The sequence below is a fragment of the Heloderma suspectum genome, chromosome 2 (genome assembly GCF_057233095.1).
Source record: "Heloderma suspectum isolate Gila_16-S chromosome 2, 16-S_ref, whole genome shotgun sequence".
Classification (NCBI taxonomy): domain Eukaryota; kingdom Metazoa; phylum Chordata; class Lepidosauria; order Squamata; family Helodermatidae; genus Heloderma; species Heloderma suspectum.
In genome coordinates, this window is record NC_139459.1 from 405,026,199 (window position 1) to 405,052,619 (window position 26,421).

General features: G+C 53.2%; 1 protein-coding gene across 1 annotated transcript; it reads right to left on the bottom strand.

The window, feature by feature from the left end:
• Positions 1 to 4,331: 4,331 nt before the first annotated feature.
• Positions 4,332 to 25,779, bottom strand: LOC146356734 (H-2 class II histocompatibility antigen, E-S beta chain-like). Its single transcript, XM_084831954.1, has 6 exons — positions 25,622 to 25,779; positions 19,078 to 19,356; positions 11,326 to 11,607; positions 7,800 to 7,913; positions 6,786 to 6,809; positions 4,332 to 5,788 (listed from the first exon to the last, which is right to left on the bottom strand). The coding sequence occupies exons 1-6, from the start codon at positions 25,710 to 25,712 to the stop codon at positions 5,775 to 5,777; spliced, it is 804 nt and encodes a 267-aa protein (XP_084688080.1). The 5' UTR covers positions 25,713 to 25,779; the 3' UTR covers positions 4,332 to 5,774.
• Between the last annotated feature and the right edge of the window lie 642 nt (positions 25,780 to 26,421).

The following is a 26,421-nucleotide window of genomic DNA, read 5'->3' on the forward strand; positions in this document are numbered from 1 at the left end:
TGCAAAATGCTGTGGCCGCAAATGGCGGCCGTCGTAGCAGCTGCCATTTGCGTCCTTGCATTAGGCCATGATAGGCTACCTAAGTATTTACGTAGCCTGTCACGGCTTGGCAGGGACACAAATGGCGGCCAGCATAGCGGCCGCCATTTGCGGCTGCAGCCCAGCCAGCAGCGCCGGAAGACAAACCAGAGCCGCCGCCAGAGCTGCCGCCACCGGAGCCAGGTAGGTCCATTCTGGGGAGGATTTCGGGGTGGGGGGTGAGGGGGTAGTCCATTCCGCCACAGACTCCAGCGACGGATTCTAAAGAATCCGGCCTCTCTGGAGTCCGTGGCGGAATTCTCCAACATCCCTAATTTAAACATGTTCCTCATATAGCCCGAATTAACAAAACAGAGTTACAACAAAGAATTTTGGAAGCCCCTCGAATCTCCCAAGACACTGTATTATTGTATTTCCATAATGTGAATGGAACTAGAACCCACCCACAGTGCAAACATTCAGCTGATCCTATATTTGAGGGATGGTGGAATCAAGGCACAAGCGAGATCCTCCACAGAAGGAAGCGGGAGTTACGAGGCACTATTCTGAGAGCTATGGGAACTGGGGCAGGTATCTTCAATTCCTGTGATACTGAAGTTACAGCTAACAAGCTATCAAAATTGGGAGAGAATATAATTGGAAGATATCAGACTCCATTAACACATAATTTTGGAATCTGTTGCATTTTTGTAACAGAAGATAAATAATTCTCTCTCTCTTTTGGGCCATATTCCACCTATTAAATGTGTGCTATGCCACAATTAACCGTAATTTTCCAGACTTAATTTGGAAGATAAAGAGTCCAGGTAGCGTGCTGAGCTCGAGAGGCCTTTTGGTCTAATCCAGCAACAGTTCGAACGACAACCTTTCTCCCTGGTGTGCTAGATTTCTACTTGCAGGGAGTTAGTCTACTCTACCACTTCAGGTGCAGATGCTGCTTCACTGAGACTGGGAAGAGAACGGAAGAGAAGTAAGAGAGGGAGGGGGGTGGCTCTCCAGCATCAGAGCCTGAAATTCCGCCACTCTGTACCTCTTTTCAGCTACATACAAGGGCAGGGCAGGGCAGACACACACACTCATGCACACTGGTCACGGGGACTAGTCACCGCCACCCCCGTCCATGTGTTTCCACCTCTCTGGTGGCAGAAGCAGCAACTCTGGGGGCTTGCCCCCCCGCGCCCCAGCAGCAGCATCCTTTCCCCAGAGACCCCCGCCGGCGCGGCAGAGGCGCTCAGGTTTCGCTTCCCCACGCACCCAGCGGGGCTCAGCGTTCGTTCAGAGAAACTGGCCACAGTCCAAGAGGCTGTGGCCAGCACAAGCGAAGCCTCCTCGCAAAGCCGCTCCAGCTCCCACCCCGGAACCAGTGCCCCGCCCGCACACACCTCCCCCGCAGGGACCGACGTCGCCAGTTCCCCCGGAGGGGTCCTCCGGAATGGCTGGGCGTGGACGCCGTAAGCGAGGGGAGCCCACCCGCCACCCAGGCTCACAGGGCCGACTGAGCGTGGAGCATGGCCCGGCCCCATTTGCGAGGGGGGCCGTTCCGTGGATCCGTTTCCCCACGCTCAGGCTCTGGCGGATCGCCACCCCGGGGCCAGGAAGGGTTCCCGCGTCTGGGGGACGTCTGCCTTCCCCTGAAACACGCGACTGGGCGCACTTGCTCGAGCCATCTGGAGGGCCTGCCGCTGAAGGCTACGAGCCCCTGTGGGTCGCCCAGGCCTGGGCAGAACCTCACGGCCTTCTTAGGGACGCAGAGCCTCCACCTTCTAGGGAGGAGGCAGCCATTCCTGGGCCCTTGCTTGCCCTGCGCCGTCCGCCACCCCCCGGATCCAGCCCAAGCAGCCGGGGGAGTCGGTCTGCGTGGCTCTTCCTGGGAGTAGCCGTAATGGCCGTTCCAGAGCATCCTCTCCCGTTGGATCAGCAACGTTGCCGGCTGCCTTAGACAGAGTCATGTTTACTTCATGTATTGCTCAAACGGATGGGCCGCCGTTCAAAATGCCCCCTCAGCCCCTCTCTTCGTAGCATCGACACTGACCGACAGCAGTGGCCCTGCAGGGGTTCAGGCCTTTCCAGCCTTAACTGGAGGTGCCGGGAGCTGAACCCAGCACCCTCTGCGTCCAAGGCGGGCGCCGTGCCAGCGAGCGGAGGCCCTCCCCTTCCTCTCAAAGGGCCGAGGGAGACGAGGGGTCTCAATTCTGCCCCTTCGAAAGAGATCCTAGAATCACAGAATCACAGAATAGAAGGGTTCATCGTCATCGTCAATACATTTGCCAGTCTTTAAGTGCCACAGGGCTGCCTGTCTCACCTGCTGCCTTGCTGGGTCTCCTGCCACTTTACGTGCCTTTATAACTAGCTTTTTTATTCTTCACTCATTCATTCATTCATTCATTCATTCATTCCATTCATATCCCCCCTTTCTTCCTCCTTAAGAAACCCAAGGCAGCATACATAATCCTCCTCGTCTCTATTTTATTCCCACAACAACAACAACTCTGTGAGGTGGGTTGGGCTGAAAGTCTGTGACTGGCCCAAAGTCACCCAGTGAGTGACTTTCAAGTCCTTGAAGAGGGCAACGAAGATGATCGGGGGACTGGAAACAAAGCCCTATGAGGAGAGACTGAAAGAACAGGGCATGTTTAGCCTTGAGAAGAGGAGATATGATAGCGCTCTTCAAGTCCTTGAAAGGCTGTCCCAGAGAGGAAGGCCAGGATCCCTTCTCGATCATCCCAGAGTGCAGTACACGGAATAATGGGCTCAAGTGACAGGAAGCCGGATTCCGGCTGAACATCAGGAAGAACTTCCTGTTAGAGCAATATGACAATGGAACCAATGACCTAGGGAGGCGGTGGGCTCTCCCACACTGGAGGCCTTCAAGACGAGGCTGGACAGCCAACTGTCAGGGATGCTCTGGCTTGGGTTCCTGCACTGAGCAGGGGGTTGGACTCAGTGGTCTTGTAGGCCCCTTCCAACCCTACTATTCTATGATTCTATCTTGCTAACCTACCTCCCTTCTGCCTTCTCCTCTCAAGGCAAGTTTTTCCTGATGTTCAGCCAGAATTTGGCTTCCTGTCACTTGAGCCCATTATTCCGTGTCCTGCACTCTGGGATGATCAAGAAGACATCCTGGCCCTCCTCTCTGTGACAACCTTTCAAGTAGTTGAAGAGCGCTATCCTATCTCCCCTCGGTCTTCTCTTCTCAAGGCTAAACATGCCCAGTTCTTTCAGTCTCTCTTCACAGGGCTTTGTTTCCAGTCCCCTGATCATCTTTCTTGCCCTCCTCTGAACCCTCTCCAGCTGGTCTGAATCCTTCTTCAAGTGTGGTGCCCAGAACTGGATGCAGTACTCCAGATGAGGCCTAACCAGTGCTGAGTAGAGGGGAACTAGTACTTCCCAGGATTTGGAAGCTATGCTTCTATTCATGCAGCCCAAAATAGCATTTGCCTTTTTTGCAGCCACATCACATTGTTGGCTCATATTCAGCTTGTGAACTACAACAATTCCAAGATCCTTCTCGCTAGTAGTGTTGTTGAGTCACGTATTCACACATACATTTCTCAGTATGTGTGAATTTATCCATGATGACTAAGAGCTGAATGAATGCACCATCCCAGGTCACGGGGCCTGCTGGGCATCTCAGAGCTGCTGTTTGCCACAGATCACCAGACGAACAGGCCGACTGACTGGCCCCAGGCCCTCAAGCTTGGCTGAGACAAGCCAGGGGGATGGTGTAAAATGCAGCCCAAAATAGGCAAATGCTATTTTGGCTGCATTAATAGAAGTATAGCGTCCAAATCAATATGGACTTGAGCACACGCCGGGAGAGAGCGCAGGACAGGAAGGCCTGGCGTGCTATGGTCCATGGGGTCACGAAGAGTCGGACACGACTGAACAACAAAGCGTCCAAATCAAGTGAAGTACTAGTTGATAGAATCATAGAATAATAGGGCTGGAAGAGGCCTACAAGGCCATTGAGTCCAACCTCCTGCTCAGTGCAGGAATGCAAGTCAGAGCATCCCTGACAGGTGGCTGTCCAGCCTCGCCTTGAACGCGCCCAGCGTGGGAGAGCCCGCCACCTCCCTAGGTCATTGGCTCCATTGTTGTATTGCTCTGACAGTCAGGAGGTTTCTCCTCATGTGCAGCCAGAATCTGGCTTCCTGCCGCTTGAGCCCATGATTCTGTGTCCTGTGCTCTGGGAGGATCGAGAAGAGATCCGGGCCTTCCTCTCTGTGACAACCTTTCAAGTCCTTGAAGTGCGCTACCCCCCACAAAAGATACTTGGAGACTGGCAAACAATGTTCTTAGATTTTGTCTGGAATGGGAAAAAACCAAGAGGAGCACAAAAAACTTTAATAAAAGCAACAAAGAAGGGTGTATTAGCCTTCCCATCCATAAAAAATGATTACGTTGCGGCTATGCTTATGCATTTGAAGACATGGTTTAATCCAGATAGAGCAACTGAATTAAAACATCATGTCTCAACAGAGTTGAAAAATACTCTATGGTCCTGTAATAAATTTGACAAAAAGATATTAAGAACGAACCCATGTACCAAAACCATGTTTAACAACTGGTTGAAATTTAAAAGGGTATTAAGTCCAGTTTATCTCCATTAACAGCTATTATGTACAGTGAAGAGATGACAGATGAAACGCAGTTCAGCAGCCTGTCCTTATGGCACCATCATAGGCTAATAGAAATAACCGCAGTCATAGACAAAGGAACATTTAAATCATACGAACAAATACAGAATGAAATGCAGTACTCCCAACCTTTATTTTTTCAGCATCCACAGCTTAGAAGCATAGCCTTAAGGTTCTTAAGGAAAGCCGGGTCTCTCCGGGAAAAAAACGCTTTTGAAATTTTGATGATACAAAATCAGGAAGCCTTATTAAGCAAGCCCTGTAAAGTTCTCTTAGATTCAGATCTTATAATTAGTAATGATCAGAAAAGCTGGGAAAGAGCACTAACTTGTCTGGTTCCAGTAAGCGCCTGGACCTAGACCTGGAATAATGTATCACAGCAAACTATTAGCACAAACCTGAAAGAAAAAAAATTCAGATTCATTTCCCACTGGTATTTAACGCCTGTAGGCTTAACCGCATTTATCACACGGGCGACAGGACGGGCCTAACGCAGATATGAGGCCGTGCGCAGTCAGGCCCCTGGTCCACCTCGCTCAGCAGTGTCTGCACCGGGGGAGGCAATGCGCTGCCCTCCAGATGCGTTGGACTACAATCCCACCAGCCCCAGCCAGCATGGCCAGTGCTCGGGGGCGGCGGGAGTCAGAGTCCGAGACATCCGAGGGGCCCAGTGTGTCAGAGATGTTGCTCAGAACTGCCTGCAGTGCAGATGCAGCAGCTCCTGGATGCAGACAGCTGACCCCGGAGTGAGTCTCACCCCCCCTTGGGAATGGGGTTGTCTGCGGGGTCCTGCCAGGCGAGGAATGGACTCTGACCCGTTCTCTGCTCCTGATCAGAAATCCAGGGAAGGAGAGGGATCTTCTCAGCACTTGGCAGGACGAATCCCCCTCCCACTCCACCCCACCCCCCAAAGAAAGCCCCAGAAGCACATTCAGAGACACAGGAGAAGGCAGCCAGTGCTGGAGGTGGCGGCAGGAGGAGGTCCAGGCGGCAGGCTCTCTTTTTCACCCCCTCCAGTTTTGCATCTTCCAGGAAGGAAAGAGCTCCAGCAGCTTTCAAAAGAGTTATTTTCCATGTTGGGACTCGAAGCTGGACGGACTAGCTGATGAGTGCTGGGAGGGAAAAATGAAAACGTACAGTGAAACACATAAACGAATAGGAAAATGCATGTTTGGATGATGCGCAAGAAGAGGGGAGGGATGGGAATGTTGACTTGCCCAGGGGCTTTCCCATCTCCCCCCTCCCCACTGCAGCCCTCACATGCCACCACCAGCCCACTCTGAGTGACTGACGGACCTTCCAGACTGGCAGGCTATGCAGGGCAGGGGGCTGCAGCCCAGTGAGGGGGACCCCACCCCATCAGCCTCCTCGGATGCTCTGCTGCTGACCCAAAGGGAGACATTTTTGACAGACCATATTTGGACAGGCTCCAGAATGAAGTGGCTATCTTAGAATGACCCGCAAGTTTGATTCTATCCTTTTAGGACTTAATTGGGACGAAGGAGGTACCTCCCCTTTTGGAAGTGTTAAATTAGCATAGCAAAACTAGGAAGGCTAAATTATCTCAATTTGTGAGTTGTCACTGTGCTTATATTGAAAGCACCTTGCATTTTGATCTCTTTGGGCCCCTCTGAGTGGATTTCCCCCCTCTGAATCCATCTACATCCGTCAACAGGCTTGCAATTAATCTGGCCTGTAATAATCGGAATTATTCATGACGCTGCTCCATTTCCTGTTTTTGTATTGTTCTTCCTGTTGTAGCTGCAATTGTTTTTATGGTGTATTTTAAGCTGTGATTTTAATACTGTTATATGTAATCCACTCAAGAGATTTTATTTTATTCAGAATAAACAAATAAGCACACACACTGAGGATAGCCCATCTGGCATCTGCCCATAAAAGGTTCTGCCACAAGAAATCTGAAAACTTCAAATTGTCACAAGACTCCTGGTTGTTTCGGCTGCAAGAGACTAGCAGGGCGGCTGCACTCTGGACGCCAGCTTTGCGGGGTCTTTTTGAAACACCTGGAAACTACCCTGGACAAATGCTTTTGAAAGGGCAGGATGAAAATGAACACAAGGAATTGGGGGAGAGGTGCGGAGACCTTACCTGCAGGTGGTTGGATGGGCGTTGCTAAAAGGAGAGAGAGACGGAGACACAGTTACATCCATGGAGGGGGGGTGCTGCTTAGGGGAGGATGGAAGCGAGACCCTCCTTCCCTCCACCATGAGCTGCCCCTCAAGGCACAAACCCCTCCTGCCTCTTTTCTCTGCCCAGCTGAGACCCGGGATTGTGGCAAAACGCAGCCTGCCTTCCCGACCCAGCAGCTGACCTGACTCTGCTTGAGGGGGATCTTTCCAAGCAAACCCTCCTCAGAGGGTCCTGCTGTCCTGGCGGATGGGATGGCGCTGAAGCACAAGGACCCCCTTCCTGGGGTCACAGGCTCCCCTGAACACCGGTGCAGGATCTGTGCGACTCCAGCATACGCATTGTGGGGAGGGGGCTGCAGTGTTCGAGCCCCTGCTCTGCATGCAGAGGGTCCCTCTGCCCAGGTCCTTCCTGGCATCTCCAGGGAAGGAAGGGTGCCCGGCACGAGCAAGTGATGGGGGAGACCCCTCTCTCTCTGCCCAGAGCCCTGGAGTGCCGCCGCCAGTCAGGACAGGCTGCAAGAACACTTCCCATTTCCACAGCGCTTTGAACTATGCGAAGCGCTTCACATGCACTGCCCAGCTGTCATCCTTACGACAACCACCTCCACCCTGTCAGGTAGTCCCCCATGCTGCAGGTGGGAGGACGGAGGCTGAGAGAGAGCGGCTTGCCTAAGGCCACCTGTGAGTTCATGGCAGAGGTGAGATTCCACCTGGGGGCTTCCCGTTTCAGAGCTCAACCTCTAAGCCACTGTGCTTGGAGGGGGGTGCTCTCCCTCTCCCCTTGGAACAGGCCCCATGGAGCTTTTAGAAGGGCCTTCTGCAGGGGGATGCTAGAAAACCTTATCCTGGGCAGCTTCTGCTGGGGGATGAGGATGTGGACGAGGCAGGCAACCCGCATCCAAAATTCATTGATCCCTTCGCCACAAAGTTCCTTTGGTGCCACCACTTCTCCCCCCCACACACACACGATTACCTTTCTTGCTCTTCAGGTGGAGGGCGAGTCCCACGGCCACAAAGACCACGCCCAGCACGGCCCCCACGACCCCCGTCCACACTTTGCTCCTGGCAGAGTCCGACCTCCGTGGCTCTGTGGGAGGAGGAGGAGGGGAGCCTCACGTGAGCAGCAGGATCGGGGCAGGTCTGGCCTCTCAGCCCCCAGCTTTCGAAAGGGGGATCCGTTCCATGCGCTACACACAGGGAGGGCCTTTTTCAGCCCACGCTGCTTGCCCTGTCCTCAGTCTCTTGCATTCAATAAAGCAAGTTTAAGAGTACAGCGAGCGAGAGGGCCTTTTCTGTGGAACTCCCTCCCTAGGGAACTCTGTCATGCCCCCTCTTTAATGAGCTTCTGCCGTGCATTAAAAACGTGGTTGTTCAGGCAGGCATTTGGGGTGGACTAGGGTATTTTAGAAAATGTTTTTATTGTAGAATTTTATTGTTTTAAACTGTTTTATTGTATGTTGTACATCGCCCAGAGTGGCTGGGTGACCAGCCAGATGGGCAACTAACAAATTTAATAAATAAAATAAAAATAAAACAAACAGCATGTTAATCTGATACTGAAAGTGTCAGATAGCATTGCTAACAAAGACTGGGGTGGCCAATTTGATCTGGGATGGCTGAATGACCTGAGTGAGGGTTTGGGGAGACCTACAAGAAGAGCCCCTGAAAGACCCCAGACTCGGATTTACGAATCAGTCTTCTATTCCAGGCTCTTGGCCCCTGGGCAAAAAGACCTTGAGGTCTGATTCTGTGCTGCTGGATTTTATCTCACTAGCTAAGACTCTTAAGGTTTGGCAGGACTGTCTTTGAAGGAAGGCGGGGAAATGCAGCTGTCTTCACAGGTGGCTTCACAGGGTTTGCTCCAGGCCACGGAGCGCTGGCAGAGCGCGTGAGTGAGATGAGCGGCAGAACGGAGCCTGCTCAGGGGCCCACTAAGAGGAGGAGAAGGGCTGCTTCGGCATCTCGCGGTGCACACCTGCTGACACGAGAGCGGCCTTCCTTGAGGCGAGTCGGGCGGCGGAGCTGTAGCCCTGCGCACGAGCGACAGCTGGCAGGAGGTGTTTGGGCGGAGATGGCCAAAGACAGGCAAAGGTGGCCGTGGCATCAAAGGAGATGCACCAGGGAGAAATGCGTCAGTCAGGTAACATGCCCAGGTGGCGGGCTGCGGGCCACGTTTGGGGACATTTCAAAGTAACCCATGTGCAGCGGTGCCAGAGATGTTTCCCAAACACCTGAAATTGTGGGAGACAGAGGAGGCCCCGGACCTCTGATTGGTGAGCAGGTGGTCCAACCACACACGCCCTGTTTTGATGGGAAGAGGAGTCTGTCCTCCCTCCTCGGGCCCCACCTTTGACCGGAGCGAGGGTATAGAAGGACAGGCAGGGAGAGCCCATCCCCGCTGCTGTTCCTGCTGCTGCTTCACTGCGCTCTTTCTGCCTCGCCACCAGGCCCGAGGATGTGGGTCACTGTGGACCTCCTGAGACTCTTATTATTTGGAACTTAGAATATTTTCTGAACTAAGGACTAAGAGTATTTTCTGAAAGCAGAACTTAGAATTATTTCTGAGCTTGATAATCGGGAGTTGTGTCTGAAGGTGGGGCTTAGAATTATTTCCAAGTCTTGGGCTTTTACTTTCACGCTAACTTCCACCTCCATTCTTCACAGGCCTTGAGGAACTTAGTAATGCTCTAGCATAGTGTTCATATCCAAGTCAAGTGCAGGAGGAAGTAGCGGGAGAGTTAACACCTTTTAGTTACGTTTAGTTTTGTTTTAGTTTAGCTTTAAACCGCAAGCAGTGAACAGGAGAAAGTTGGACGGAGGAAGCATAACAAGGCGAGAAGCTCAAGCCGTTACCCTATTAGCCATATTCGTAATACCATCCTTGGCAACTGCAATTCCTTTAATTAATATTCTATTTGTGTTGCTTTCTTTCCCTGTAATTATAGAGAAAGTTTCTAGCGCTCATATAACCACCCTGCCACTTGCTTTATATTTTGTATTTTCCTGAAATAAAGCCTTACATAGATTTCAATCTACAATTTTGTCTGTAGTAATGTCTGTCTGTTGAAATTGGCTGGGTTACCCACCGGGGTGCTTCAGACCCATTTAGTGCTGGTTCTGAAGTTAAGTCGAGCCTCGTGTGGCGCAGAGTGGTAGGCGGCAGTATTGCAACCGAAACTCTCCCCACGACCTGAGTTCGATCCCAGCGGAAGCTGGGTCTTGGGTAGCAGGCTCAGGTCGCCTCAGCCCTCCATCCTTCCGAGGTCGGTAAAATGAGGACCCAGCTTGCTGGGGGAAAGGTGGTCACGCCTGGGGAAGGCCAGGGCAAACCAGCCCACTACAGTCTGCCACGAAAACGCCAGCGCAAGCGGCGTCCCTCTAGTGGTCAGCAATGACTCGGTGCTTGCACAGGAGGAACCTTTCCTTTCCTTCCTTTCTGAAGTTAAGCAGGACTGAATTTACACAGCATATCAATTAAGTTTTTGACGAAGTAAGCAGTGGAAGAGTGTGCTTCAAGCAGGAAGAAGTGCAGGCCAGCTTCCGTTTGGGATCAGTTTAGGCTCATGCTTAGGCCTTAAAGAGCAGTTCATTAAATAAAGCAAGTTTAAGAGTTCAGCATATCAATTAAGTTTCAAAAAACACAGAGAAAAGTATCCAGACCTCACAACCCACAGCCTCCCCAAATCGCCTCCCCTTTGTCTGCTGTCCCCTCCAATGACCCATTGAGCAGAGGATCTCCCCTCAACAGGTCTCCCATTCAATATTGTTAATGGTCCTCCTTCCTAGATAGGAATCACCATTCCCTGGGGGGCCAACTGCCTACATTCCCAGCCCCTGGAAGCCAGGGCTGATCAGGAGTTCACACACAGCCTCCCTTGCTTTTCAAACGAGGCCCTCCAATCAGATTCACTGCAGCCGCAGTTGGGCCTGTCTCTTTAGGGAGGGATGCGTGTGAAGGAGCCAGCTCTCCCCGCGCGAGCAGCCCCAGGGACGAAGCGTCTCAGCCCCAGGGACAAGACTTCAGGAAACAAACGAGTTAAGCAACTGTGTGAGTTTAGCAACAGTGCCAGGAAGCCAAAGCAGTGAACTCTTTCCTCCCTATTCCATACTCACAGTAAGTAAAGTAAATAAATAACTATAAATAATTTCCCCACCTTCTTGTAGTAAACAACTAAGTTTTCCAGGGAAAACATACCCAACTAAAAAACCAGTTATGAATGTAGAAAGCTGTCAGGGGGGCGGGGGCTATCCAATGTATTGCACCGAGTGCCACATGCAAGACCATCTGCCTGCTGGATGAAAGTCGTGGGTGCAATGATCTCCCATGGAGCTCCAGACTTTGGCTTTTGCTCACATGCATCAGAACGGGGCACCTCCTGAGAAGTGCTGGGGCCTCTCTTTCAGCCTCTCGAGCAGGTCAGGAGTGACACAGGAATGTGGAATTCCCACCCTCTTTGCAGGATTGGGTCTCCAGGGGAAAGGGGGAGGGAGGCTCGTACCCCACTGCACCGTGATGGGCATCTCCAGGCTGGGGTGCTCCACCTGGCAGGTGTAGATGTCTCCCCGCTCGGGCGACGTCTCCAGCATCACCTGGGTCTGGTACGTCCAGTCTCCGTTCCGGAGCTCTTCCCCATAGGCAACCCCTTCCTTCTCCTCTTGCCCGTTCTTCAGCCATTTGATCTCGATCTCCAGGGGATAGAAACTGGCCGCAGTGCAGAGCAGCAGGGTGTGGGGGGAGAGGGGGTCGTCCTTGGTGGGGGAGATGGAGACTGTGGGCTTAACTGGAAGGGAAGAAGAAGGACGTCATGGTGGGGGGAGGGAGGGGAGGAAACAGGAGAAGCTGAGAAAGATCCAGAAAATGGAGGAGACCAACAGCAGCAAACTCTTTCCCTCTGCAGCCACCCAGACACGCTCTGGGAAGTCCAAAATGGGGCAGGGAGGTCGCAGCCCTTCCCTCTCGCTTCCCCAGCACCTGGCCTTCTTCAGAGGGAAGCTGCACTGCACAGGGAGGCTGCAGGTATCTATCAGGCCTCACAGGTGTTGGCAGGTGGGACTGTCACAGATTTTAAGGCAAAGGCTGATTTTGCTGTATCGGAATTGCTAGGGCGTCTAGGGATAAATGGTTAACTCTCCTCCCTCAAAGCAAGAAAGCCTGTCTAGCTATGAAAAGCCAGCAGAAGCACTATTGAAAATGCTGAATGATTCGTGATCGAAAATTTGGAATGGTGGATAAGACAAAAGGAGTGATTGTAGTAAAGAGAAGACACACAAAAACAGAAGCAGGTTCACAATCAATTTTGGTAAACTGATATTAGAAACTAGTTGATAAGGCTGTCTGGATAATATCTGCAAAACAACTGCTGAGTTTAACCTCATCACTCAACATGAAAAGGGTTACCAAGAACATAAGACAAGCCCTGCTGGATCAGACCAAGCACAGTGGCCCACCACCTCCCCTCGGGAAACCCACCAGCAGGACACGAGTGCGACAGCACCCTCCTGCCCATGTTCCCCAGCAACTGGTGCACATGGGCTCACTGCCTCTGCTATGGGAGGTAACACAGAGCCCTCAGGACTAGGAGCCATGGATAACCTTCTCCTCCAGGAATTTGTCCAACCCCCTTTTAAAGACATCGAAACTGGTGGCCATCATGACATCTTGACGTAGCGAATTCCATAGTTTAACTCTGCGCTGTGTGAAGGAGGCCTTCCTTTTCTCTGTCCTGAATCTCCCACCATCCAGCTTCATGAGATGGCCCTAGTGGGGTCTCGTATTTTGAGAGAGGGAGAAAAATGTCTCCCTACCTACATTCTCCACACCAGGCTTGACTTTGTTCACCTCTATTATGTCTCCCCTCACCTTCCTTTTTTCCAGGCTAAATAATCCCAGCTGCTGTAACCTTCCCTCGTAGGAGAGATGCTCCAGCCCCTTGATCATTTCAGTTGCCCTTTTCTGCACTTTTTCCAGCTCTACAATATGTTTTTTAGGTGTGGTGGCCCGAACGGGACACGGTATTCCAAGTGTGGTCTCACCATGGATTTGTAGAGGGGCAGTATGATCTTGGCAGTTTTATTCTCAGTTCCTTTTCTCATTATGCCTAACATGGAATTTACCTTTTCACAGTGGCTGCGCACTAACGTGAAGCTGGGATTTCTTGCCCCAAGGCACATCACTTCACGCTTCCTTACACTGAACCGCATTTGCCATTTTCTTTATTTAGTTAGTTACATTTTCATACTTCCCAAGAGCCAAAGCTCTCTGGGCGGTTCACAACAATTAAAAACCGTGAAATAGAAGGCAATAAAACAGGATATTAAACTTCTAAAGTTTAAAACTGCAGTATAATAAACAAATTAAACCTAGCCACAGTGGGAAGATTTAAAACACAATCCCAGATTTAGAACAGAAACTGAAAAACTAAAATGCCCGAGAAAATAAAAAGCCCTTCACCTGTCACCAAAAACAGCACAGTGCAGGCACCAGGAGAACCTCTCTGGGAAGCTCATTCCGCCACTGGGGTGCCACAGCAGAAAAGGCCCTCTTCTTGGTAGCCATCCACCTCACATCCTTGGCAGGGGCTCCCAGACAAGGGCTGCTGAAGCTGAACTTAGGGTCCAGGCAGGTGTATATGGGAGGAGATGATCCCTCGGGTAACATGGCCCCAAGCCATTTTGGGCCTTGCATGTTAACACCAGCACTTTGAATTGGGCCCGGACATGGGCTGACAGCCGGTGCAGATGGAAAAGTACTGGCATAATATGGCCACGCTGGCCAGCCTCCATTAACAGTCTCGCTGCCTATCTTGGACCAGCAGAAGCTTCCAGTCTGTTTCCAAAGGCAGCCCCACGTATAACGCACTGCAGCAATCCAGACGAGCGATTATCAGAGCGTGGATAACTGTAGCTATGCTGCCTCTGCCCAGATGGGGACGTAGTTGGAATATCAGCTGATAAAAGGTGCTCCGTGGCCCCGAGTCCACCTGCTCCTCGACTGACTCTTCTGGGTCCAAGGGCGCCCCCAAGCGATGATCCTCATTCTTTAGGGGGAGGGCAACCCCCTCCAGAACAGGCTGAGCATCAGCTGGCCGGGCGGAAGAACCACCCACTAGCAGTACCTCCGTCTTGTCTGGACTGGGTCTCCGTTTACTGGCACCCATCCAGTCCATTTCCGCAGCCAGGCACTGGTTCCATACAGCCACTGCCTCACCGGGTTTGATGAAGAGCAGAGAGAGAGCTGGGGGTCAACTGCAGACTGGCGACCCCTCAGTCCACCTCTCTGGAGGACCTCCCCCAGCGGTGTCATATTGATGTTTAATGACGCCCATTCTCCCAGTCTGGACAGATCTTTTTGGAGTGCCTCACAACCCCTTTGTGTTTTAACCACCTAAATAATTTGGTGTCATCAGCAAACTTGGGCCACTTCCCTGCTCACGCCTAGTTCCAGATCATGGGAGGGATGAGGAGCGTAAGACCACCTCACTCAGGGTCAAAGGGGCACCGTTCCTACTTACCCATTAATGAGCAAATAATATTGCGCAAGGCATGATCACTAACAAGTGTGATATACAGATGTTTAGAAAGATTTATTTACTGAGGTTTAATACAGAAAGGTTGAGGAAAGTGTTGATTTCTCGAAGGTAAACTTCAGGACGTATCTAGCCTGAAAGAAACCTTCCTGTTGAAGCCTTCTTGGCATGTTTTGGTATGTGGGGGCTATCCAGGGCACTGCTCCGAGTGCCACACGTACGACTATCTGCCTGCTGGATGGGCGTCCTGGGCGTGTGCTCGGTGTAACCAGCTGCTGGCCCTCAGGGAACAAATGCGCTCCCTCAAGGCCAAGGTTGCTGACCTGGAGAAGCTAAGAGAGGCAGAGAGGTGGGTGGATGAGGCCTTCAGGGACCTATCAGCTGTCCCACTCCCAGGGTGACCGCTCCTCTGCTGTCACGGAGAATGCGGGTCTAGGGGAAGGAGGGCGTCATTCTGAGGATGAGGGAAATGATCCCGTGGAAGGGAGCCAATCCTCGGAAGACGAACAAGTATCCTCTCGCACCAAGGATGTGCCTCCTGGGGGAGGGGGACTTGTGGTAGCGGGAGATTCAATGATTAGACACTTAGACAATTGGGTTTGTGATGGGCGTGTGGACCGCATGGTGAACTGTCTGCCTGGTGTGAAGATTGCGGATGTCACAAGCCCTCTAGATACCCTAGGAGATGGTGCTGGGGCAGAGTCAGTGGCTGTGGTCCATGTTGGTACGAATGATGCAAGAAAATGTAGTCGTGAGGTCCTGGAAGCCAAATCTAGGTTGCTAGGTAGGAGGGTGAAACCCAGGACCCCTAAGGTGGCTTTCTCGGAAATGCTACCTGTTCCACGCGCAGGGCCAGCTAGACAGACAAAGCTGAGGAGTCTCAATGCACGGGGGAGATGGTGGTGCAGGGAGGAGGGGCTCAGATTTGTTAGGCCCTGGGGAACGTTTTGGGACAAGCTGGGCCTGTACAGGAGGGATGGGCTCCACTTGAACCAAAATGGAGCCAGACGGCTGGCGCTAAACATTAGAAGGGGGGCAGAGCAGCGCTTCAACTAAACCCTGGGGGAAGCCGACCAGAGCTGGGAAGCATCTGCTTCGGGTTAAATCATCCCAAAGGGATGAAGTTGAAAATGTGTCCAATTGCCCAAATGTAGGAGGGGAGGAAATAGGCCAGGAGTACGTGGCAGAACATAATAGCCAATCAGAGCGGCCAAAGTCCCACAGCAAGCGATGCACACACCAGAGGCATCTGGGGAGGGACACTGCGTGTAGGTGTTTCGATGCAAATGCTAGCAGGCTTGAGCCAAGTGGGAGAGTTGGAGTGCTCGCTTTTAAAGGAAAACCTGGATACCGTGGGCATTGCAGAACCCTGGTGGAGCAGAGAGAACCAGTGGGATGCGGTCATCGCTGGATGAGCTCTATCGGAAGGACGGGGAAGGGCATACTGGGGAGGGGGGCCTGTACGTCAACGGGCACAGTGTCGAGCACCTGAAAGGGCTGGCTCTTCCCCAGAAGCGCCGTGGGTGACAACACCAGGCTCCAAAACTAATGTCGTGCTAGGAACATGCTGTTGTCCCCCAGACCAGAATGCTCAGACTGGCCCTTAAATAGAAAGCAACTCAGGGAGAGCTCCAACCATGGAATTGTTGTAATAATGGGCAACCTCAATCAGCTCCACATTGACTGGATAAATGCATGTTCCGGCCGCGACAGGGACGTTACACTTCTCGACACCCTAAATGATTGTGCTCTAGAACAGTTGGTCGTGGAACCGACCAGAGGGGAGGCGACCTTGGATTTAATCCTAAATGGCGTCTCCCAGGACCTAGTGTGAGATGTAAATGTTGCTGAACCAACTGGAAACAGTGATCACAGGACTCTCAGACTGAATGTATATTTAAGTGGAAAATTGCCCAGGAAGCCCAGCACAGTCACATTTGACTTCAAAAGAGGAAACCTCTCTAAAATGAGGGAACCGGTGAAAAGGACGCTGAAAGGGGCAGTCAAGAGGATTAGATCCCTTCAGAATGCTTGGAGGTTTAAAGCCACAATAATAGAAGCCCAGCTAACATGTGTAGCACAGGTTAGGAAAGGAGCACCAAGTCCAAGAGGTCTCCAGCATGGTTCACGAGCAGCGCGAACGAAGCTACTAGAGAAAAGAGAGCATTCTTCAGAAAATGGAAGTCTTGCCGGAACTGATGTTTTCGGGAAGGGAGTCTGAGGAACGGAGGCAAATGGTGGTGACAAAGGATGAAGTTCTCACCCTGATCGATACACTGAAAGCAAAGAGATCATTGGGCCCAGATGGAATCCATCCTAGAGTGCTCAAAGAACTCAAATATGACATTACTAATCTTCTGACCAAAATATGCAACCTGTCCCAAAGTTCAGCCTCTATACCAGAGGCCTGGAAGTTGGCCAGTGTAACACCAGTTTTCAAAAAGGGATCCAGGGGGGATTGGGAAATTACAGGCCGCTTAACTTAACGTCTGTTTCAGGCAAATTGGTTGAAGGCATTATTAATGATAAAATTAGTAAGCATACAGAAGGACAAGCCCTGCTGAGAAAGAATCGACCCAGCTTCCGCACGGTTGGTGATTCCTGTCTCACCAAGCTTTTCGATCTCTTTGAGAGTGTAAATAAACATGCAGACAGGGGTGATCTGGTAGACATTGTTTACTTGGACTTCCAAAAGGCTTTTGATGAAGTCCCTCACGAAAGACTCCTGAGCATACTTGGCAGGCATGGAATAAGAGGAGAGGTCCTCTTATGGATCACTCACCGGTTAAAGAACAGAAAGCAGAGAGTAGGAATAAATGGTACATTCTCCCAAGGGAGGGAAGTAAATAGCAGCATCCCACAGGGATCTGTATTCGGACCAATGCTTCTCAACCTGTTCATCAATGATCTGGAATTCGGAGTGAGCAGTGAAGTGGCCAAGTTTGCCGATGACACCAAATTATTTAGGGAGATTAAAACAAAAAGGGAATGTGAAGAGCTCCAGAAGGATCTCTCCAAACTGGGGGAAAGGGCATCCAAATGGCAAATGCGGTTCAATGTAAGCAAGTGTAAAGTGATGCACGTTGGGGCAAAAAATCCCAGCAACAAGTATAACCTGATGGGATCTGAGCTAGCGGTGACCGACCAGGAAAGAGATCTTGGGGGTGTGGTGGAGAGCTCTGTGATGTCAACCCAGTGTGCGGCCGCTGTAAAAAAAGGCAAACTCCATGTTAGGCATAATTAGAAAAGGAATAAAACTGCCAAGATCATACTGCCACATTCAAAACTATGGTGCGACCACACTTGGAATACTGTGTACAGTTCTGGTCACCACACCTAAAAAAAGGTATTGTAGAGCTGGAAAAAGTGCAGAAAAGGGCAACTGAAAAGGGCAAGGGGCTGCAGCATCTCTCAAATTACTAGAACCCGGGGTCATCCTACGAAGCTGACTGGTGGGAGATGCAGGACAGACCAAAGGCAGGACTTCTTCACACAGTGCATAGTTAAAACTATGGAATTTGCTACCACAGGATGTAGTGATGGCCGCCAATTTGGATGGCTTTAAAAGGGGGTTGGACAAATTCCTGGAGGAAAAGGCTATCCATGGCTATGTGGGCTATGTGCTACCTCCAGTACCAGGAGCAGCGAGCTATGTACACCAGTTGCTGGGGGACATGGGCGGGAGGGTGCTGCTGCACTCATGCCCTGCTTGTGGGTTCCTGGTCGACAGCTGGTTGGCCACTGTGTGAACAGAATGGGGGACTAGATGGACCCTTGGTTGGATCCAGCAGGGCTCTGCTTATGCTCTTAATCTTATGGGAATCTTCTAAGAGTTGAGACTGTTGAGCTCAAATTTATGGGAGAGGAGATTATTTATTTATTTATTTACAATATTTCTATGCCGCTCCACATCAGAAGATCACATTAGCTATGAGGCCACATGGACAGAAAGAGGTGGGGCTTTGCCTTGCTTCTGGCATGAGGAAGCTACTTTACCATCTGGAACAGCCACGGGGAACCTCTGGCCGGCAAGGGCGTTCCGGGAGGAAATGCCCGTTCTCTAGGCCACGGCCCCAAGGGAGTACGCCCTGGCTTGTTCCAGGGCTACTGGACGGTCGCCTAACCCTCAAACAACCCCTGCTGCCTGGGTTCGCATGAGACGGCAAGCCACGGCAAGCTAGGCTCCCACGGGCGCCGCGCAAAAATGGTGCCCTGGGCACGTGGCGGGATGCAACAGCCCCCACGGTTCAATGAAGCCACGGTGGGCTGCGGTCTCACAAGTTCCAGGTCAGAGAGAGATGAGCGGGGGAGAAAGAGGGAAAGTGTGTTTTTCGCCCCCTTATACGGTGAAACGGTCCGGGCAGGAGGCCCTTCCCAGGGACCCCGGTGGATCCTGCACTTGGCTGTGTTCTTGGGGGTGGGGTGGGGCTGTCAGGGTCCGTGGGGAGGGGGCCTCAAGGGGGGCGGTTCTAAGCCGGCTTGTGCGCAGATCTGTGTATTGGGGGGCTTACAGGTGCAGGGAAAGGGGGAGGGGGGAGGGGGGGAGGCTTTCCACTCACCCACCCCGCCTCTCCCTCCCCTTCCCCTTCCCCGGCTCCCTCCCTCGCTCCGCCCTTCCCACCACCGCCACCCTTGAGAGAGGGCTGCCCCCCCCGCGGAGACGCTCCCAAGAGACCCCTCCTCTCCCCTCCTGCTGCCCGCCCGCCCTGCCCGGGCCCCACTCACCCCGCCGCGCGTGGGCGAAGGTCCCGTCGATGGCGTAGTTGTGCCAGCAGAAGTAGTCCACCGCGGCCCGCGCGTCCTGCAGAACCTCCCTCTGGCCGTTCCAATACGCGGCTGTCGGCTCCCCCAGCGGCGAGAGGGCCTCGTAGACCCCGCGGTGGCTGTCGAAGCGCACGAGCTCCTGCCGGTCGTAGACGTACCTGTAGAGGAAGCGCGCCTGCGGCTGCCGGCCCGTCCCGTTGGCGAAGCGGCACTCGGCCTTGGCCTGGGCCAGGAAATGCCCTGGGGAGGGGCGGCGGGGGGGGAGGGACAGGAGGGTCAGGGGGGAGAGCTCCCGGGAGGCCCCCGCCCCGCCGCCGCACACCGCCCTTGCAGGGGCTGCCGCTGCTTGTCCCGGTGCCGGAACTGGGGGCTGCGGGGGGAGGGGCGGGGAGGGGCCGTCAGGGAGACCCCGCTGCCCCCCACGTCCACCAACTCCGGCCAGCCCCTCGGCGGGGCAGGACCTGCGCCCGCCCTCAGCCCGCGGGGGGCGCCGCAGCGAGGGCTGCTGCCCCGAGAGTTTTTAACCCGGAGACCGACACACCTGCGGCTCAGGAAGGCACGTCTGGGGCCGTCAGGGAGCCCCTTTTGTGCGCCTCCCCGGTGGAGAAGAACGGGGCCGTGCGCCGCCCCCGGGACCAGAGGCACTCCTGTCCTTCCTCTCGTGAGCCTCTCCCCCCCCCCCGGCCTCCCCTCCCCTCCCCTCCCCTCCCCTCCCTCTGCTGCTTCCCCAGGCCCAGTTCCGGACTGGAAGCTCCTTGGGGCAGGGACCTCCCCGCTCGTGCTCTGTGAAGCCCCGGGCACACTGACGACGGGACGGTGTGAAAGCCACAACCGGCCAGAAAGGGCCCTGGATTGGGGGAAAAAAACAACCATGCCAAAAGTAGCGGCAGGTGTTAGAGACTCTTGAGAACAATACTTTAGAACGAAAACCCTTCCAACACCATATTACTACTAATCTCGTAATGCCCAGAACAGCCCGGAACGGCCGCTTCCGAATGAGCGAAATCGACCCCACTCACCAGTCACACATCACTGCGTGGTGGCGGCCCAATAAGCCACAAAACAGCCACAGCAACCCCGTTCCAGTATCCATTCTGGGCAACAATCCCTCCTCAAGTTTCAGTTGCCGTTCCGGGCCAAACTCACCAGGCAGCCCAGACTGGATGGGATCGATACAATAAGCCACAAAGCGTCCAGAGAAACCACTCATTGTCAGACTGAAAAGCCACCTTTAATGGCTATTGCAGGAATGTAACGGAATCGAAACACACAAACATTTACAGAAACTTGCCTTTAACTCTTAGCCTTACTAAGTAGCATTTGACATCGTCAAATTAAATTTGTCTGTTCAACCAACTATTTTGGTCTAATTTACCCCAGAAAACAATTCCAGCATGTCTCCTTAATCTTTCCCTGTGTGTGCAAGTCAGACAGTGGAAAGTTACATGGCTTGGGAGGCTTTAAACCTGAGCCTTTTAGGCTACGTACTCCCATTGGATCCAATACCGTATGACAATTTCTGGGCAAGGACGCATCAGAACCGGCAATCTGACCTCCTCAATGGCCTATTGCCCCAAATAAAAAAGGTAAAGGTAAAGGTGTCCCCAACCAGTCGTGTCCGACTCTAGGGTGCGGTACTCATCCCCGTTTCTAAGCCGAAGAGCCGGCGCTGTCCAAAGACGCTTCCGTGGTCATGTGGCCGGCATGACTGAACACCGAGGTGCACAGAACGCTGTTACCTTTCCCACTGAAGCGGTACCTATTTATCTACTTGCAATTTCTTGCTTTCGAACTGCTAGGTTGGCAGGAGCTGGGACTGAAGACGGGAGCTCACTCCATCACGCGGCACTTGGGTCTCGAACTGCTGTCCTCCGACCTTCCGGTCTGCAGTTCAGCATCTTAACCACTACGCCACCGCGGCCCTGCATTGCCCCAAATACCCTTATTGAAATCATAGATAATTTCAGTCAGTGTCCAATGTTTGAATTTGGTTGGTTTCACCATCTGGGAAATTGGCATTCCAGACCATTTTTCAAGAATATGTTAAGTTGCCTGCAACAGATCTCAGAATGTGGTTCCTGAGGATGTGTTCTGATTTTTTTGTTGTGGGGGAATTTAGTTTGGCTAACTAGGAAATTTGCATTCTGGGCCATTTTCCCAGAATAATATTTATTGCCTGGAACAAATCCTAGAACCTGGTTTGTGTAGAGGTTTTCCATCTAGTGTGTGTCCCTGGTTATTTTGGTCGGGTTGGTTCACTCAGCAGTTGGTGTGACGGGCCATTTATTCCCTGGTACCAGAACGTGGTTTCTGTGGAGGGTTTGTGGCTTCTTGCATCAGTCCCAAACAGTTCTGTGTAGCTGGTGAACTTGCTTTGTTTGGCTCACTTGCAACTTATCGTTCCTGGTGGTTCTTAGGAATATGGACCATTCCTCTGATCAGAGGCCGGAATAAGGTTTCTGCTGAGGTTCAACGGCTTATTCCATCCCTCCCATGGAGTCACATCTGAGTGGTGGATTTGGTGGATTTGGCTTGCTTGGGAGGCGCCATTCCGGGCTATTTTTCCGGAGTGCCGTCTGTTGCCTGGAGTGGCTGCAGAAACACGGTTTCTGTGGACATTTTGTGACTGTCTATCAGTCCCATATAGCGATGTGTGACTGGTGAGTTTGGTTGATCTGGCGCACTTAGATGTTGCCGTCCTGGGCCGTTTGTCTTGAATATGGACTATTGCCTGTAACGGCAAAAAATATTCTCCCGCTATTTGGGGCATGGTTTTTTAAAAAAATAAAGGGGCCATTCCGGCCTGTTTCGTTCTGGCTTTTACACATCCCCTTATGATGTGGGATATGTGGGGGGGAGTATCCAACTAGTGTCTCCCCCCGACACACATGACAGAACGTCATCCATGACTCTCCAGGGGGTTGGGGACACTAGTTGGGGACCCTCCGGAGTAGATTGTGGGCTATGGGGGGGGGCTGCAGAGAAGAGGAGAGGAAGGAAAATGCAACACTAAGGACATGAGAAGAGCCCTGATGCTGGACCAGACCAAAGCCCTTTCTAGTCCAGCATCCTGTTCACGCAGTGGCTGGCCAGATGCCCCACAGGCAGAGCAGGAGAGGAATTGCCCCCTCCCGCCCATGTTCCCCAGCATGCTGCTTCTGAGATGGGAGGCAGCAAATAGCCATGATGACCAGCGGCCACTGCTAAGCTTCTCCTCCATGCTTTGACTAACCCCCCTTTCAAGCCATATCATCCCATATTTTTATTTACTTATTTAAATGTTTTTAATGCACCTTTTAGGGAAAACCTTTATCTCTCCCTCTCTGTGTGTGTATAGATACGTTATAGAATAGTAGAATCATAGAATAGTAGGGTTGGAAGGGGCCTACAAGGCCATGCAACCCAAATCAACCAGCAGCAGCAGAAAAACCCAACACAGACAGAAGCCCTGGCGGACCCTCGCCTCCCCCAACCTGGTGCCCTCCTGGTGTTTTGGACTACAACTCCCAGTATCTCTGACCATTGGCCATGCTGGCTGGGGCTGATGGGAGTTGAAGTCCAAGCCATCCGAAGGGCCCCAGGTAAGATATGGAAGCACGCGGCAGCACAAAGGAAGAGGCAAGATAAGAAAACACAAAAAATCAGAGACTAGCACTTTCAACTAGCGTCCGTCCTTCTCCAAGCAAAGAGCAAAGAATCGCTCTTTGACATTCAGCCTCTGACGAATAAATGTCTGCTGCAACTCTCCCTTCCTGCTGCATTTCTGTCCTTCTAATTCCCCAACACCAGCTTTCTTTCTGGGTGCACTTAATCCGTTCCCAAGAGAAATGTTACTGTAAAGGGAACAGGAGGCATTCACGTATTTAAAAAATAAAACAGTGTCCTTATCAACCCAATCTCATGCATGGTTAAAGGTTGAACAGCTGTTTGAAACTTAATTTTGGGTTATATAAACTTTATTGTTAGCATTAGTATTATTATATTTACTCCTTTTTTGTCACCCTTTTAGATATAATGTGCCTTCAGGAAATGAGGGTCTGGAGCTGCGAATGGCCAGACCCTTATCCTGCTCTTGCAAATATGCCCCCATCGTTTGAACCTTTTATTTAAAAAGCAAACTCATAAAGCTGATTTGCACACTCTTAACTGGGGGGGGGGGGCTCTCATGACTGCATCGCCCTTAAAACTCCTGATGCCTAAAACTCCTGATGCCTGAACAATTGGGCTTTCCGCCAGGTCAGCGTGCACAGGATTGCGGCCTTAGCTGCCTTCCCGAGGTCTCTGTAAATTTAATCTCAAAGTCCGGTATTTTAATGCATTGCTTCCTTAGCTTTATATACCATCCAACTGACAAATTCCATCAGGACTATTAAGAATCGCTTGATGCATCTCATCTTTGTGCATGGGTGTCCCTGCGTGCGCATCATAAGCAGCCGTGCAATGCACACATGGTCACTTTGCACACTGGGTGGCTTGTTTTGAACTGTTTATAGCATTTTGTCAGAATCATGTTTTTTCGACCACAGCTACTCATAACTTTATGTGATTACATTTATATTCCACCTTTTCTCCAGGAACAAAAGGTGGTGTACAAATCCTCCCCCCCCCCATTTTATCCTCACAACAACCCTGTGTGGTAGGTCAGGCTGAGAGGTTGCGATTGGGCCAAGGGGATCCCAGGAGCTTCATGGGGAAGCTGGAATTTGGACCGGACATCTGAGGAGTGTGTGACAGTGTGTGCATGGGGAGGCGGGGCGCACCGAGCACAGACGGGGCAGGGCAGATTTTCTGGTTCCCCTCAGGCAGCAAAATGTCTTGGGTGGCCCGGGACACGTCCCTCCAAGGACCAGTTTGAGTAGACCTTATTCCATGATTCCTTCTCTTGCGGGGCAGAAGGGGAAGATGCCCAGAACGTCGCTCCCTCTCCCCACAGAATTAATGCAGCAGCAGAGGGAGGAGCCCCCCACCCCCCTCGCTCAGGTCCCCTTTTACGCGAAAACAATTCATCCCTGTTTTGCTTTTGAACACTGAAAAGTCCATGGAGGAAGAAGATTCTGCCTGCAGCTCAGGGCTTGATTTGGACTCGGGAGGGGGCTGAGGGGCTGCCAGTGAAGCAGGGGCTGTGCTGCAAGCTGAGGCTGTTTTGTAAGAGGAGCTTTGGCTGAGGGTCCCCACCAGCCTCCGTCCCAGCAGTGGACTACACTGCAGGGCTGCCCTACACCCTTCTCTCATGGCCACAGGCCCCTCCATTCTGGAAGACGTATAATAACACTAGTCTGCACTGCAGGGTTGTCCTCCCCGACTCTCTCCCCCAACCTGCAGTGTAAGGAAAACAACACTGGGCAACACTGCAGGGTTGATGTCAGTTACTCCCTCAGCCGAACTCCCAGCCTGCAATCAAGACATAACAACAATTCAGGCCCAAAAATACTGGCCCTGACACCACCCCATCCAAGGGCAGCGGAGTGGGGTTGAGCAGTGCCTTCCCAGGACCACCACCGGCAGGCCCTGCAGGGGGTCCCCCCTCCAACCCATGACTCCCCCACTCTGAACTCTGCCCATATTGGGATGGGGGGGAGTTTGGAAGGGCAGAGACAGGGAGAAGGGCTGGGGCCACCATCCCTTTCCTGGCAGGGCTCCTCTGCCCTTAAGAGTTGTGGGCCAGGCAGAAGTGCAACAGGTGCAGACATCCCTCATCAGTGCAGCTCCCTGCTGGGACTGCTGGGTGCAGGCTGGGCTCCTGCCCGTCCCCCTGGCTGCTCAAGGGCTCTCGGCTGATGCCAGGGCAGGCGGTGAGCGTGGGCGGAAGAGCATCTCCCCACTTCTGGTGAGCTTTGCTCAAGAGGAGGCTGCCAAGCGGGGAGCCCAGAGGGGGGCAGACGATGGGAGGGGCTGGTTCAGTCAACCCCCACCCACCCCCATCCCTGCTTCTCTCTGGGGAGGCCCCCCCACCTCTTGAAGGCAACAAAGCCCTTCTGCCCATGGGGGGGGAGGGCGGCTGGCAGTGGCTTTGTGAGCCTGCGGGGGCCACGTGGGGGCCACGCTTGGAGAAAGGGGGAGAACTAGACAGACCTTCTTGGCCGGATCCAGCAAGGACAGTGTGCTCAGTGCGCCGTTTCAGCGCAGACGCCACCAGCTCCTCCCTGCCCCCGTCCTGCCCTGCTCTGTTCTTCCTCTTTCACCCTCCCCCCGCCCCCGCTCCAAAGGGTCCTGCTTGGGGGCGACAGACCCTCCAGTGCCCGACTCCTCTCGAGGCAGCTCCAGAGGCAATGGGCGGAGGCAGAAGTGGGGGGCTGGCTGAGGATCCCGGGGGCCCCGCTTCGCCTTTCCACCCACCCCTCCCTGGGCCTCGGAGGCTCCCTGGGTCCCTCTTGCCCCCTTTTCTCTCCCCAGGGACCACCTGCCTTTGGGCTTAACGGGGTCCCATTGGGATAGTGAAGGGCACAAGGGGGGGTCTCTCTCCAAGCCCCTCCTCCTCCCCCCTTCGCCCATCTCCTCCCCTTACCTGGGGGCGCCTTCCTCCCTCCAGCCCCAGGGACCAAGGACGGCCCCAGCAGCAGCACCATCGTCACCAGGGGAGCCCAGGCCGGCCCCATGGCTGCAGCCCCACAAGGACGGGAGAGAAATCTGCTTCCAGCCCCAGAGGGAAACTTTGGGGTCTGTGATGGGGGGCAGCGATGTTTCTCCTTAGTCCCGGAGGGGGCGGGAGACGCACCAGTGAGAATTCGCCCTCAGCCGCGTCATCCGTCTCCGGCAGAAGCGCGGCCGGTTCGCCCTGTATGAGAAGGTTTGCTGGAGGGGGGACAGAGAGGCTCCGCGTCTCTCTCTCCCTCTGTGTCTGGGCTGGGGGGGGGCGGGTTAAGGAGCCCCCCCGGTTCCTCCTCCTTCCAGGCCAGGGGGCTGCAGCCGAGGGGCTCCAGGAGGCAGCCGCGTCTCGAGCGGAGCGTCAGTCGGCCGGCTGGTCCGATGGGCTTTGGCGACGAGCAGCCCGGAGATGCCCAGCAGGCCCCGTGACCTGGGATTGGGGCCGGGGGGGGGAGGAAGGGGCTCCTCTCCCGATGGGGCCGGGCTCCCTCCGCTCCTTGAGGGGTCTGGCAGGCAGGCCCTGTCTCCACCCACCCAAAGCGGCTCTTCCTTGCTCCCACTCTGGGGCTGCTCCCTCCGGCCGCCCCCACCTGCTGGTCTTCCTGGGACAGGACCCCTCAGGATGGACCCGGACTCCCCCCCAAGCCTTGTGGGAGGGGTCTCTGTGTGGGGGTCTGCTGGGGAACAGCCCAAGACCTGAAGAGCTGCGGAGAAGCTCCT